This window comes from Sinohyriopsis cumingii, chromosome 5, assembly GCF_028554795.1.
Source record: "Sinohyriopsis cumingii isolate HCF-2022 chromosome 5, ASM2855479v2, whole genome shotgun sequence".
NCBI lineage: Eukaryota > Metazoa > Mollusca > Bivalvia > Unionida > Unionidae > Sinohyriopsis > Sinohyriopsis cumingii.
This window is the reverse complement of record NC_142965.1, coordinates 21150375-21167171: the sequence shown is the minus strand read 5'-3', so window position 1 is coordinate 21167171 and position 16797 is coordinate 21150375. Positions and strand designations below refer to the sequence as shown.

Here is a 16797-nt window from a genome sequence, read left to right as displayed (position 1 = left end):
TTATGATGCCCTACCGTACTATCTCGCTTAACCTTTCAATCACTATTCATGCAACATATATATCATGAGATTAAAGCTAGCAAATTCTAAATAAATTAATGTCACCACTAAGAATTACATCTGCTTTCAAATGTTACACTTAAAGTATATGCGTTGTGCAATGTATGATTACATTCCCTTGGTTTGAGTGTGTGTGTGTGTGTGTGTGTGTTTGTCTCATTTCCACATCTGGTTGATTTAGAGTAATTATACTGAAATAGATACCTTTGTCTCATTAATGAGTCATTTGTAAATGTACTATGTGGCTTCTCATTCTTTAAAAACAGCTCAACAGTCTTAGTTTTTATAACAATGTTGTTTACTTAAAACATTATTCATTCCTGCCGTAACATCTGAAGCAGAATCAGTCTTTTTCTTGTGCTGTTTTTACAGTGGGTGGATGTATTTATTCAAATGATTTTTCACTGGAATTACAAAATGATTAATAATATCCGCGGACTAAAACATTAAATCTGAATTATAGTGAATTCAGACGAGGACATTTTGTATTATGTTCTTGTGATACATCAAAAGACTGGTGCAACTTTTTGAAAATAGGCGAATTTGCACGTTTGAAAATACTTCAAATGGAACTTCATATAATTATTTGGACCTGCGATAGAACTTTCAGAACTGATTGGGATTTATTTCATAATACTGTAAGTTGTTTATAACTTTTAAGTCTGTATTTTAGGAAAATAATTCTTTCTTTTTTTTTGAAGTTTACATAACTTCTTGGTTTTCTCTCCTTTATGTTATTTACTTTAAGACCACATTTTCTTTTCAACATAAATAAGCGATTCATATTTTGTAATATTCATTTAACATGTGTTGAAAAAGTCGAAATGTGTTAATGGAATACACATTTTCCACAATAGCACCTAAATACCGAGCCTCAAAGTAGAAAACTATATGGACGAAATGACTTACATAGGACGACACTATACGAGCAGTCACTGTCATCATGAGGGATAACTATCATGTTTACCACGTATCTTACATGTAACAACACTGATCAGATATTCGTGAGGTGACTTCCATTAACAAGAAATTTCCATATAAAGCTTATGATATACATTTGCCTTTAGTATGGGAGATGATATTGAAAATGTCGGTGCTTGCTTTTGATGCAAGTCGTATAAATTCTTTACAGACAGGTGTCAAAGGCTCTTTTATTATTATTAGTAATAGTAGTAATAGCAGTGCTAGTTGTATTACGAGTAGTAGTAGTGCTAGTAGTTATATTAGCTGTAGTAGTAGTAGTAATATTAATAGCAGTAGAAGTAGCAATAGTCTATTCTGAAGTTTTCAATTGCTACGTATGGTACTAATGGGACAGTGTTGCAAGGGAGATAAATCATAATGAAGACTTCAATGCTTCCGATAGCGATGAGGATAAGTATCGAGGAGAAGGACGTTCATTTTCAGTTAAATAAATACCAGTGAGAAGAATAGAGGGAAGTAACTGCTGAAATCAGAGAGATACGCCTTCACTTCTGAATAGCCCGAACTCCTAGCGTGACAAATTTAAAATAATAGAGTTTTATGGTACAAGATAAAAAAAGGGCTAAAGTTATAAAAAGCAAGGATAGCAAAAACTGGTACATAAGGTTCGCAAAGATGTATTATTCGTTCTTCATATACGAAACAAGGTTACCTGAATATCTCTTATATTAATGATAGGAACGTATTTGGTTCTGAGTCGTTGAAGCATAATGCCTATTTCGCAGCTCGAGTCGTGTTTTTCTTGTAACCTTTTCGAGCTTCGTGGCTTTGTTTTAATAGGAGTTCTGACGACGTGTTTCTTTTAGTTCTTTTTAAAAAAAAGTCAGGTCCATTTCAAATTATTGCCATGGTATTCTAATCATCAAATATCTTAATATTGTAATTGAAAACTATGTTACTTTGATGCTTTATTTTCGATGCTATTTTTAAGAGACGGATTTTCTCTTAAACTCTTGGTCAAGATGTTTCCATGACCCAATAGGGACAGAAAGAAAAAAAGAAAGACTAAGTTCAATCCTCTTGAAAGAGGTGTCACTTGAAATGAAGATATGGCAACATCTGGCGTATTTCGGCAAGCAAAGGAACTCGGGATCGACTGTAAAGACAGAAGCCTGTTTGAGTCTCTGGAGAAGCAACTTTATTGAAATACTCAACATATAAAATTGCATTCCAATATCAAACTACATAAGCTTAAATTACTGATATAAGAGATACATGTAAAACTACGATATTCTTTCATTTACCAATATCATACTTTGTATAATTTCTGCCTTTTACAAAAATACAGATAATTAAATATCGAATAAATTCACGATAGCTAAAGAACCTAACATTCAATATTTCAGACTAATGCCGAAATTGAAATATATTTTACTGAATTTATTCTAAAATGTCAACATTTTGTTAGTGTGAATGTTCAATAACTTTTAAATAAAGGCAATCTGTCTATATCAATGAGTAGACTGTCAAAATGAGTAGACTTTATCAATGAGTTGACTGTATCAATGAGTAGACTGTATCAATGAGTAGGCTGTCTCACTGGGTAGACTGTATCAATGAGTAGACTGTATTAATGAGTAGGCTGTCTCACTGGGTAGACTGTATCAATGAGCAGACCGAATCATTGAGCAGACTGTATCAGTGAGTAGACTGCATCAATGAGTAGACCGTATCAGTGAGTAGACTGTATCAGTGAGCAGACCGAATCATTGAGCAGACTGTATCAGTGAGTAGACTGCATCAATGAGTAGACCGTATCAGTGAGTAGACTGTATCAGTGAGCAGACCGAATCATTGAGCAGACTGTATCACTGAGTAGACTGTATCAATGAGTATATTACTACAATTTCTTTTACAGGATTGAAAACAAATTTGCATACTTATCAATAACTTCTTAGATGTGAGTAAGTATTAATTCAAACAGCAGGTATTGTATTGTTAAAGAGATTAAAGCATTACGATCTCAAAGTAGACTGACTGATCTTTGGCAAGCTTCAAACTGTTGAAATATAATGGTCAGTGATGGATACAATGATATAAGATGTATTTTTACTGATAATTATTAATGTTTAAGGTGATGTTTCTAAGTGCAAGCTGTCTGTTAAGACACTCAGTTGATACTTTTACTATCTTTGATGGAAGTTGTGCTGTCTACGGAAAATGAGAAGTAATGTAATTTTTAATTGCTACATGCTAATATATTTATGATACATATCCATTAGGTACAAGTTAGGATGAATATCTGCAATTCTAAAAGGTATTAAGCATAAGAAAGAATGCATAATACTTGGTACAAAGAAGAATAGATGGAATATGCTAATATAAAGTTACATAAAGGAATGTATTGATCTTTTTCCAACATCAAGTCAGCAGTGTTAACATATATAATCAATAGGCGATAAATCAAGTATCGGTAGTTAGGTATTTGACGCCGATTTAAAAATGTAATTAGACATGTGTATTATTAGTACTTGATGGTCCGAAACCACAGGCACTGGCAGGTAAAGAATGTAATGTGCTTCATTGAAGTAAATTTATGTGTTCGGTAAAATATTCAGATGCCTTTGGTGGTTTTGGTTACTTTGGTGGCAATTATTATTGGCACTATCCTACTCATTGTTTGAAAGTTAAACCTTTTCCCTATTTTACAATATTCATATTCTTTTTATACATTTTCATTTCATATTGGAGCTTAAAGTAAAATCTTCGGTAGTTTCTGAAACTGAAGAGGAGACATTTCATGTGAAAATGGTGATTTACTCGGATTTCGTTTTTCTCCGAATAATGAACTTATCATTTGGAAGAATCCGAACATAGTTCAGTTTCAGTCCTGGTGTTTATCACCATGTTGTCATATGTCACGTCCATCTCAATAGGTAAACATGCACTCCCTTGAGTTACAACATCAGATTTGTTTTCTCCCTTGATTGGCATGTCCGATTTACATGGCTCTAGAACGTCGTATAATTGTGCATCATCTATTGTAGCGTAGTCGGACGATGGAGACCGATAAATGCCTTCATATACTGATTCGCCGTTATTTTTAGATCGCCTCAGCAGAGCCTTGGCTTTATACCACCTGAAATAATAATAATAATAATAATAATAATAATAATAATAATAATAATAATAATAATATTATTATTATTATTATTATTATTATTACTACTACTACTACTACTACTGCTACTACTATTATTAGTATTATTATTATAAAAAAATACAAAATAAGGCAATAAAAAAAACAAATCATCGTAATAACAATTAAGAAGATGATGATGATGATGATGATGATGATGATGAAGATTAAAACGAAAAATGACATAATTAAACCTGAAAGGACATGATACATCGAAGCCGTCAAGATCCGCACCTAGGGCACACATCAGATATTTTCGGACGAAACCAAACAAAGAAGTTTGAGACACAGATACAAAGTATAAAAAGTCAGGTCTTTATGCATTGCATGCATTGAATTCATAGGCTGTTAAAGCCAAACTGTAGAGTTCCAGCAAAAAAGAGGTGGATCATGATTTGCATTGAAATGGCTGAAGGAAATGCAAGAACTGATAGACACGAAGACGGAAGTGGTGCACATCGCAGACATAGTAGTGCAAGTGGAATCTGACGTTGCATGCATGTTGCTATGAAAATGACCATTTCGTGTATCTAATGTTCGCCACAAGCAAATGTCTCAATTACCGAAACACTCGATCCCTCCTATACTAGCTTCAACATATTGTTACGTGTTTAGGCTCTCATGAACAGTAACAAGAAAAAGGTGATGACAACATGCTTTGTAAAATTTAACAAATAATTTATTTCCCTAGAAAAAAAAACAAGATAGCACAGGAAAAGAACTTACGGTTTTAAGAATCAAATCCAAGAATAATCCAAGAATTAAAATCTGTATGAGCACTTAAATATTCCCAGGGAAAGAACTAGTCTCTTAGAATCCAAATAATTTGAAGAAAAATTAAAATTTAACTCCAACTGGTCACAACAGAATTAACACCTTGATGTCTAATTGTTTAAAAGCCCAACTAAAATTATTTATCAAAACATCACGTACAGCCTCGATTTCACTCTAAATTTCACACTAAGAATGAATTTAAAAAAATAGAAAAAAAGAAGTCGTTTACTGATTCTGAATCAAGGTCAGGAACTAGGTCAGCATTTGATACATTTGATACATAGTTCTAATATTAGGTTTTCGAAAAACTGAACTGATATTCTGGAAAATATCAAATCCAGTAAACAAAATTACATTACAATAGCATGTAATGGAAAAAATTAAAATCAACAAACACACAATTAAATTAAATTAAATATAAATTAAATCAAATATACATAACAATATTTACAGAAATTCTCATTCTAGCAAGTTTAATTTCATTGCTACTCAATACACCGTCAACAGCCCTGGGCCATTAATGTGTTCATAAATGATAAATCTATTCCAGATTCTAGGCAATATTGCATCTTCTTAAGTTAAAATTGAATAGAGCAAATACTGATTGGAAAAACTGCGCTCAATACAAACCATGGTATAATATTTTTATTGCAATATGTTTAAATATATTCAGATTTTTGAACAAACTGTTTCATGCGGTTAACAGTAAACACAATAATCCCAAGATGTGGAAATAATGTGTAGTTTGTTTTACAATTTTGGATAAAACATCAGCGTGGCCAGGGCGTAATTTTGGTTAAACCATTCGATTACTATTGCTGTAATAAATAATGGCATTAAAATGGTGGAAAACTAATATGTAACAGTGCAATAAGAAATTGTAAAGGACACAAAGGAAGATACAGATATTAAAATTACGTAGAAGAAAAAGTATATAATGACGGTATTCGTACTGTCAGAGATGCCAAGTGGTGATATTGTCATCCATGTCACTGGAGCTGTAACCATTGTTGAACTCTCTTATTTTAAGTGTCATTTCATTGTTTCACTTGGTTTTAATTTGTCCCAAAAGTTTTAAAATGACATTCTCAAAGTTTTCTGTAAAATTAATCTCGAACTGTATTAAATATCCAAGAAATTGTCTCATTCAATTTTAAAACGTTCCTACCGCTCATTCAATTCCTTTTCTGCTGACACCCTTTTGTAACTCTTCTATTTACTTTTCACCATCAGATTTCAAAGATTCATATTTTGATTTGGCATCTTCTACACCTGTAACCTGTCCTCTCAATTCTTGCTTGAATACTGTGGTTAATGATCTTTTTCAACACAGACGGAAAATTACTTCTTTCAAGTCTTCCACGGCAATCATCAGTCATAGTTTATAATTCTTATTAAAGGCTCATATGTGTCTAGCATTTGCACACGGCAATCATCAGTCATAGTTTATAATTCTTATTAAAGGCTCATATGTGTCTAGCATTTGCACACTGCTTTCCTCAAAGACATGTATTGGTAGCCTTTTTGCACAGTAAAAGATTCAACATAACTTCTGTTACAAAGACGCTATGCAATTCAGGTTGTATATTCTGCGAGGTATAGATGCTAACTAGGTGTTTCATTTCTCCAAAATACTTATTACTGTGCGTTATGTTTTGTGATGTAAGGCCACTTTTTCACATTTTGTTCTTCTTGATACAGAATAAACGTGTGGCGTACAATTCTAATATCTTGTATGAAAACCTTCGGAACATCAAGTCCTCTACCAGCCAATCTACTGGCAAGGTTTATGGTATTTTCACCTTGTATTTGTTGCTTGCCTAACACATTATCTTCACGTGAGGGATTTTCAAATAATTTTTAAGAAAATCTATACTGTCCTCCGACATAGTTTGGATCATGTGAATACGTTGGAAATATATAATTTATGAAAAAGGGCCTCGACAAAGTCCAGCATGAATATGATTGGGATTTATAGAAGACAAATATAGCAATTAAACAGTGGCATTACATATGCATGGTCACATTTGTTCAGATAAAACACAAGCTGGATTTGAGCAGAGCTATCGTAAATGAAACATACAACCTTTGGAAACATGACTGAAAACTAGTTGGAAACAATGGACGAACAAGTATCCATATGAATAAAGAATGCATTTTGGTACATGGCAAAGGTCCGGAAATTTCAAGGTTTTTGTCAGATACAGTAATGTACATTGTAACATCAGTAGGGGGCATCAACCATTTGGTGAGATTTAAAATTGAACTGAATATTCTACAGGACATCAAACGGAATTAATGTTTTACCATAATTTTGTCATTCAAGGCTGTTTTTTTTATATCATCGTTGAGTGTTATCTTACTAATTTTGAAGCATATATCAAGACCAACTGTAAATTATGGAATTTAAGAATACTGGAAAAATGCCTGCCGAATAAATATATTTCAGCTTCATTGCAATTCTTCTCATAATCACACTGATTACAATATTCATATTTGACAATGTATTTAAGCTTTCAATTACGTACACAAAACAATAGAGAAAGCTAACATAAAGCTTTCGCCCTTGCGCTAAGGACTTCATCAGCAGAATGATGTGACCTTTACTGACGGTCAACAGTGTACGTAATTGAAAAATTAAAAACATTGTCAAATTTTAATATTACTACACAGTTAAGCTTTCACCAAAGATTACAATATTCATTATTAAAATAGCCCGTTATATTATGCGACGAAGCTTAACAAGGAAAATATATTAAACAGCACTGTACAATAGTATGCCAGGGGCAACGTGTACTCTTATATTATCCTCAGTGATAAATTAACAATCTTGAACGGTTAATTTTTTCGTGGTGATTTTGTATCTCTTTCTTCAAGAGCATTTCATCTTCCGTTGGCAAGATCTTTTGTTTATTTGTTGTTGTTGTTGTTGTTGTTGTTTCTGATGGTTTTCCTGCTTGCATTCGTACGTCATGTGATTATTAAGTTAAACCATCTCGAGTGATTATTTTGTTAGATATATAAAGACAGCTACGTGATGGGACATGCTCAGTATTAATGTCTACACTAACTTTTTCAAGATGTCTTATTTATTGGTTTGATTCAATGTATGTAAACTTATTAGATCTTAATCTAGGATCGTTCCGGTGGCCTAGTGGATAGAGCGTTCTCCTCGGAAGCGGGAGGTCGTGGGTCGTGGATTTGAACCCCGGCCGAGTCATACCAAAGACTTACAAAAATTGTACTAACAGCTGCCTCGCTTGGCGCTCAGCATTAAGAGGTTAGTGCTAGGACTGGTCGGCCTGGTGTCAGGATAATGTGACTGGGTGGGACATCATGCTACATGTCTGCGGCATGATGCCTCAGAGCTAGACATCACTATAAATTGTTACCCTGCAGACCTCCTGGCGATATGACTGAACAATTGTTAAAGATACGTTAAAAATCCAAATCACACACACATAACACAGAACCTAATATTTTGTAATTACTATATTTGTCACTGGAACTCTTTCGCATATTTTTGTGCGTGCTTCTTATTTGTATGTGTTGCTAAATCTTGTACAATAATCATAACTTATGTTAAATGCAGTTATATATTTCTGTTCTAAATAGTTTCGACATGTATTGGAATACTCTTATTACTTACAATATCATTTTTTAAATTAATTTGCACTATTCAAAACAAAATTTTGGTCATCTTGCAAATTGTCTTTGTTCGTATTCATCTTTAAGTTTATATATTATCCAAATTGTATTAGATGGATGATAACAAAAGTAAACGGCAATTGTGAATGTAAGGTGAATATAGAAAGTAGCTTCAATAACGCCGAAAGGTCCTAATACGACTCATCTAGGAAAGTAGCTTCGACGACGTTCGCACGAATGCAACAAAAAAGCAGACAACACTCACACAACCCGAAATTTTTAAAAATAAGACCAAGAGTCTAGCATGTCAATAAGAGTGCAAAACTTACCGCACGATGCCAAATGATAATTCTTGAAAGAAATGAAACAAGATGAATCTGTATTCTTGCTTTCGCCTATTTACTCGTATGGTCAGAAAAACAATTATCTTTTCACAGAATATACAATATGATGCCTTCGGTAGAGTACCACTTTGTTGTAAAAGATGTTGCATTTAGCGGTATGCAATCAGTAAAATGACAGCAGCAACATCACACCATGTCACGATTTTACAATTGCGAAGCCTGAAATGCAGGCAACCAATATCAGAAATGATCTATCAGAACATTTCCGCTGAGATGGTTCACTAACTTGGGTACTATATAGCAGAAATATGTTGAGCACAGAAACCAACATTATCAACACAATCTATTACGCAAGATTAATCTGATCGTACCCGTTGCCAATAGCAATGTATGTTGATGCTATTGGACAACCATCAACAATGGATATCGGAGAAGTTATTGAGCCAATGATTCCATTTTTTTCAGCCGAAATTACAATGGAAATTTATATGAATTTTTAAATGAGAACAAAGGTAAGCATTTGTGTGTCCATCCTGGACATCTACACAGTTAAATATTGCACATACTGCTATAAATCCACGTATAGAGAGAGATCTGTTATAAAAATATCTTCTTGCATATTATTTTATTTCTGACGAGGGCAGAGACAATATAATTTACTTGTCAAATGACAAGGAAGCAATAAAGAGAGTTTCAATGCCTGATGGTAATTAGAATTTTAAAATATAAATTTAGACATCAAAGAGGGCATAGACGAAAATAGTAACAATTAAAATAGTACTAATATGAATGTTGAAAGATAAGGGCAAAAGTTAATATCACTCCGAAAAATAATTGCCCTAAAATCAATGGAGATATCTAATTTAAAAAAAAAACAAAAAAAAAAACATATGCATGTTTTTGAAACCAGTCAGTAAAAATCTTTTCCGTGACGAAAAGAATAACACCAAAATAGTACACTAATAGCTATTCAAAGATACAGACCGGATTGCACGGGAAAGGTCCTAAACTAGTTAATGCACACCTGGGTTTACAGCTTAAAATCAACAAAGAACAAAACATATACTTATTTCTTGTATGATGGTCTGGTAAATATTCCAAATAATCAATTAAGATCAAATATGTTTTAAGTTTGAATACATGTATTTTAAAGGCCCTAATACAATAATCTACTGAGAGAACAATTCAGATCAAAATGTGATTAAGATACACCCCGATGATAAATTTGAACAGCAGTTACAGTTAATTATTCATATAGACCAAGATGTAAAAATACTTTCTTACTTCCATAAGATTTTGCGAAGCGCAAGGAGAAACCAACAATGGCAACATAGTTTGAAGAGAATCGTGCTCGTCCGACCAGAAATAAATGAGAAATTGCAGATGCCTTGAAATAAAAGAAACTAAATTCGTTGAGAATGTACTTTGATTAGATGGCGCTGAGGTATCCTTTTGTTAAAACAAAATGCTTCAGCCACTTCATTTAGTGTACTTCGAAGCTAATTTGTTGATTCTGATAGTATATGAATATATATATATATATATATATATATATATATATATATATATATATATATATATATATATATATATATATATATATATATATATATATATATATATATATATATGTTTATTTGACCAAAATATTTTCATCTCGAGATAATACAACCTGCTTGAATAGCAGTGTTTGCACGTTAACTTTTGCATTTTTTTCGTATCTTTTGTGTTATTTTCCATGTTCTTTTTTGCATTAGTTTTGCACGAATAAATAGACTTTGTGTATTATCCTATAGAAATCTTTAATATATGTGCCGGTTAGTTCGTATTTGAAATATATGTTAATACGATTATTCGTTTATGGTAAGGTAGAGACAATGTCTTGTGGATAGTCACTAGTGACATAAAGTGATATGCTGCATCAATGGAAAAATTTCTGTTTCAACAGAAAAGCATCACTGTATTTAGATTGCAAGTCGGCATAGCATGATTCCTGCATCAGCCTTTTGAATATCCCTTTCTCTGCATACCCACCATTGATTTGGTGGATTAGATCTAACTTTCTCAGACTAACTAGCACGAAAGCTTCTATTTGACTTAGGGTACATACAGAACCGTGATGGAATGTATTTCGATGTTTCCTTTGTCAAGCTGTGATGATGCATATCGAACCACATTCGATTTGGCAACACGTCTTCGATTGCCAGGATATATTTTGCTGATGCACAGCAAGTCTACAATTTTATTTGGTATACAGTATGGGCATGTTGTGTATGGTAGAGATCCATTGTTCTTTAGGCATGCATGTTTATTTGCTATGAGACAAATCTATATCAATCTTTAATTCCATCGCACATTACATCATATCAATGTAACTGTTTTGGTCCTACTTGAAAGCCAAATCGATTGAAATGTCAAAGTGTCTGACTTTTCCATGCAAAATTTTGTTACGGTCAATTTGAAATATCTATAAGTTGCGTTATCGACCGTATTTTTATAAGTGGCAAAATGTATGTCTTCCACTTATTTTAATGACACAATATTTCCAACTGGTTCATACAAATTAAAAACCTAATTATCTCTTTTCATGGGACCAAAAGAAAGTTTACATCGTTCATTTTTCATCGTTTAAAATATTTACAAAATTGTATAGGTTATAATTTTTGTCATAGAAAGAGAACTCTTTCGTGCATAATAGCCAGTGAATATTACCTCCCTTTAAGTGCTCTAATGTATACGTGGCATGGTCATCTAATATGCCCTTCTTATTTTGTAAAAATCATCTGTAATTTTAAGTACATATCCTTATGAAAATATTTACTTATATTTCGCAACTTTATGCGTAGGGCCGGTTGTATACTTTGTTGTTCAATAATATATCAGCTGTCAAATGGACTAATAATGTAATCCATGTTTTGAACGCTCGCGTGAATTGGCGTCATTGTTATGTATCTCTGAAGCATATCGCCATGTTCTTGATCCGCTTAATGTAATACATCTTGAATATTAACAGTTTCATTTGTGGAAAATGTTTCCACAATTTATCATCTAACATTCTATTAAACCTCTCCATAACTGGATTCATTATATCTGAGCAAGTGGATAATTAGTCGGCAGTGTCTGCCTTTCTCAGCGCCTTGCCCTTGTCGTTGTAATTTTTGTTTCATTTCGTTTTAGCTGATAAAGCTTTCTCAAAATGCATGATGCATTTTTATTGATTATTATCATTTACTTGCTTCTGCATATCAATATGCAGTTAAAGATCTAAGTCCAGCACATTATATCACATATGCAACAAGCAACAAGTGACATCAAATATATTTTTATGCAATAAATATTCCAAAATATATTCAAACATATTCATTGCACGTCTTAGTTTCATAATGGCGGTTGATGTCACGATGAAAGAGATGATAGCAATAGAGTGATACAAAGTTTGGATACCCTATAAAAGGCATCACCTTATATCGATGATATTTTCAGGGTAAATGAATCTATTGTATACTAGTATTTGTTGTTTACAGGTGGAAACATAAACCAAAACCATTTCGATTACAACTATATCATCAGACCGACAGCTACGGTCTGCAAAAGACTTACAATAGAAAGTAGTGTTGCAACGGATGCAAAGGTAATCGTGCTAGATCCCGAAGATAAGTGGTGAAAGCGATCAGTTGATATTAACTGGATTTTAATTTTTGTAATCATGACGATACACACAAAAAAAAAACATACGATACTTGAAATATCATTATAATGCAAAAGACATATCTGTAATAAAATATCCAAGATATAAAATATATCGTTTCTTAGGTGAAATTTTACATTAAGGTAAAATAAACAATGGAAATTTACAAAAGGACCAAATAAATATAAATTCTGTATATACCTTTAAATAAAACACCCACCCACTAAAAACAAGCAGAAGGCAACATCTACAGAAACAAAATAATAAAGAAATAAAGTTTTCATGAGGACTCAGCGTTCTATTAAACACATAGATTGTTCCGAAGGTGCGTGTATATACATAAAACACAGACATTGTAAGATTTATTTTTTTATTTTACTGTTATACATGTGGTTTTTATGTCCATAGCAAATCCACCACTTAGTAATTGTCCTTGCGATTAAATGATAATTCAGTGTACATTTAAACAATAATTTGTTTTATTTGCACATTGAATCGTAATCGTTCTTTTCATATTTTTCTATTTTGAATAAATAAGATTTTGGCCCTATTCCATAAGCAGAATGACACTGAACTCATTATGAAAACGTTCAAGAGCTTTTTGTTCATTTGGTGTGATCCAAATACAATATAGTATGTAATTACAGCTTATGTAATTGATGTTATCCTTTCATGTCATTGTAAACGTTTTCTCTCTTATCATGGATTCACAATGAATCAGCATCATGCATAAGTAGTATCATTCTATCAAAGTATTTATGTTTACGAGTGTCGCACTAAAATTCGTGCATCAACTGCTTCATAACACTAACACTGTAAATTGAATTTATTTTTGTGTTGTTGCTTATATTTACTTGGTTTTTTTTATTTCAAAACTTCTAAATTTAAATCATCATCAGTAATTTCGAATAATTTAGGCTTTGTGGTATTTGTAATAATTACACTTAACTGTTATTGTGTTCTTCCGATTTTCTGTATATTAACCATATTTATTCATTAATTGACAGACATTCTTCTCAAAATTATCTGCTGTTTTTTCTGTTGCTTTTTATCATCAGGTTAATTTCTTTATTTTTTATTTACATTTTATTATTTGCTATTGTACTGTAACATTGTATTTTTGGATTAACCTTGTCCAAAATTGAGTTCATTTTCAGCTTGACATGAATTGACTTGTTTTATTTTATTTTTAAACAACTAATACATAGCTAAAATATTCTTTCTGGGTATGGACTTACTATCATGATTATTATTAATAGAAGTAAATATGTTTATTTGGGTCTGGGTCTAGGTTTTGAAATTTCCATTTTATTTTTAATTTTAGTATTAGGCTTCTAATAATAACTGACATTTTTATTTTGTAAACATCGGGATTATTTTAGAAGGTTATTTTTCAATAGGTAATATTTTATATAGGAAATGCTAATTGAGACCTGAGGTCAAGTAGAGAACATCCTAATTCTTTAGCAGAAATGACTTTTCCTTCTTGCTTTAAACAGCTATCCCAATCAGGTTGTATTATATGTTGTGGCCAGTAAGTTTTGGGCTGGAAATGTATTTTCTTTAAATTATTGAATTTAAGTGATTATTTTATCTTGAAATACAAACGTGCTCTGATAAAACTCATAGACAGATACATTCATTGCAATTCATATCGAAATCAAAACTGGAATTATATCAATGTGATTCAACAAGAGACTGTTGACACATCAGCACTCTATGAGTTACAAAGGACACATCATCTGTATCAGGTTTGGATTTAATTTGGGACTTGTACTGAATTGTATTGAGGACTTGAAGTTATTAGGACTTGTATCTGTAATTCTTGGATGGTTTTGGAAATAATTCGCCATATCGTTAGTTCTTTTTTCTCATTTTCACTTTGTATTGCAGAAAAATAAATTAAATGTTGAATTTTGCAAAGCGTTTTGCCTTTTACCCTTTTATCTTACTTATTTTAAGACCCTAGACTCGTACCAGTGTATTCTTTTCAGTTTTAGAACCAAGTGTATAACACTTTCAGTGTATTTAGTGAACGCTATACTTCTCTCATTTTTCTTTGCAGTGATGTACATGTTAGTTTGGTATGGATGGAAGACTACAGTTCAAACATTTGAAACAATCACAGCTTCACTTTCTTTATATAGTAAGTCACGTTGCTTTCTAAGTGTTTCCATAACATCTGCTTGCCTATCTTCTATAGACAGATTTTAAACATGAATATGTATAGTTAATTGTCTGTAAAACAGTTCGATTTCATTTCAGTAAACTGTTTCTTTGTGTAAGTAAATCTTCCATTACTTAAGCTTTTAGCATATGTTCGACAGATTTCCTCATGAAAGTATATCTGAGTACAAACCTAATTGTCCTTTCCAACTGTTCTAATGTTGATCACCCATGAAACAATGAACCATGCAATCCCTACTAAAAGATATGTTTCTTTCGTCTTAGTTCTCTTTATCCCTTTTGGTCTGGATCACTTTGAGTCAATGTTTTGATGAATAAGTGACATAACGTACGAATGAACACTAGATTCTTTTCTGGATATTTAAAAATTAAAATTTAATTAGTTATATTCTGGTCTTGTATACTTATATGGTATGTCATCATGATCATTTACGTTTTGATCCAGAACCGTACCACCGATGCCTTGATTTAAATTTCACAGATGTAAGATGCGTCTGTTAAATTACATTGCTTTTTATAATAACTTTTGCATACACTATTTTCGTATCTTGATTCATCTTTCAATCGGCCTGTAATTTGCCCCAAGCATCGTAAAATACTTGAAACAATACAGTTAGTTTATCTGCATATATTAACGTGTTACTCATTTTACTTGAGTGATACTATTAAAAACACAACGAGAAGTCAGAATGTTTAATTGACAATGCTAGATTTGAATTTTACAACTGAATTCAATTCAGACATTGTACATATTGAATATTTGCTGATGTTTTCTGGCCGTCGTATTTGTTTATTTACATGACAATAATTATGAAAACAAATGTTCATCCCAAGACAATTATTTATGCAAACTTTGTTGATAGTATGACCAACTATTTTCAACTATACTTTTCATTGCTTCTTTTGGGTTTTTTTTCAGTTCAGGATTGATGTAGATCCTTAAATCTGCTAATTGCTTATATCTCCCTCATAATTTTGCACACACAAACACACACATATATATACATTAAGTATTTAATATCCTCGTTTCTCTAGAACGGCTATTTGAAAACAAATTCTATTCTTATGACATTTGATCCACGGCATGCATGAAACATTTATTATCTGATCAGTGTGCAATGTTGACTATAGTAATATTTACTTATTTTCGGTCTACATTTGGCACGTAAATCGTCAGATAAACTTTAGTACCGTATCTAATTTGCATCTATTTATCATATGTGCAGGCCGTGTGCTGTATTTTATAAACTATGCACAACATCTTCGCATTTTTGACTGGGATATTTAATAATAAGATTTTTTTAAACTTGTTCCTGATGATCTACTTCAACTATGACTTGATAGAATTGCACAATTCAAATTTAACCACAGAGTTGCCACCGTAAAATCTGTACTCATATGAATTTCTTTCAAACGAATTTTTAAATCTTTCCTTTTTGATATTTATTTATTATATTATTAATTTATGTTCATAAATATTTTCAAGCTGGAAGGTTCCTACGACGATGATATTTCTTTCTCAATGCTTTTTTGTACTGCTACATTAATTACCGAAGTGTTTGTTTGAATCTTTTAAACTACAATTATTTGCAAGCTTCAATGTTTTGCATTATCGTTTACTGTATACATATACGTCATTATTTATAGTGTGCTAATCAACTCGACACTGAATTTCCCGATCTATATGGCACAGCTTTCACTCAGACCTTCTTGTTTATCAAACGCATGTCATCGTGCATGACGAGTAATTTTCCTGTCATACGGCATCTTAATAACTGTAACACGACATTTTTATCTTTTGTATTTTTATTTTCATCGTTGTTTCATTCATTACGTTGATGGGTTGGATAATAATAAATATATTAACTAGCTTAAAATACATATCCTTAGGAGAAAATGCATATATATATATATATATATATATATATATATATATATATATATATATATATATATATATATATGGTTTGATT

At 31.9% G+C, this 16797-nt stretch overlaps 1 protein-coding gene across 3 annotated transcripts in view; it reads right to left on the bottom strand.

Annotated features, from left to right (window-relative positions):
* Nucleotides 1-2159: 2159 nt before the first annotated feature.
* Nucleotides 2160-16797, bottom strand: part of LOC149798757 (uncharacterized) — a 69980-nt gene continuing 55342 nt past the window's right edge. For all 3 annotated transcript variants that reach the window (XM_089957633.1, XM_089957631.1, XM_089957632.1), the window contains one exon: nucleotides 2160-4123. In XM_089957633.1, the coding sequence (XP_089813759.1) occupies nucleotides 3838-4123 (286 nt within the window). In that variant the 3' untranslated portion in view covers nucleotides 2160-3837. The remainder of the gene's footprint in view (nucleotides 4124-16797) is intronic.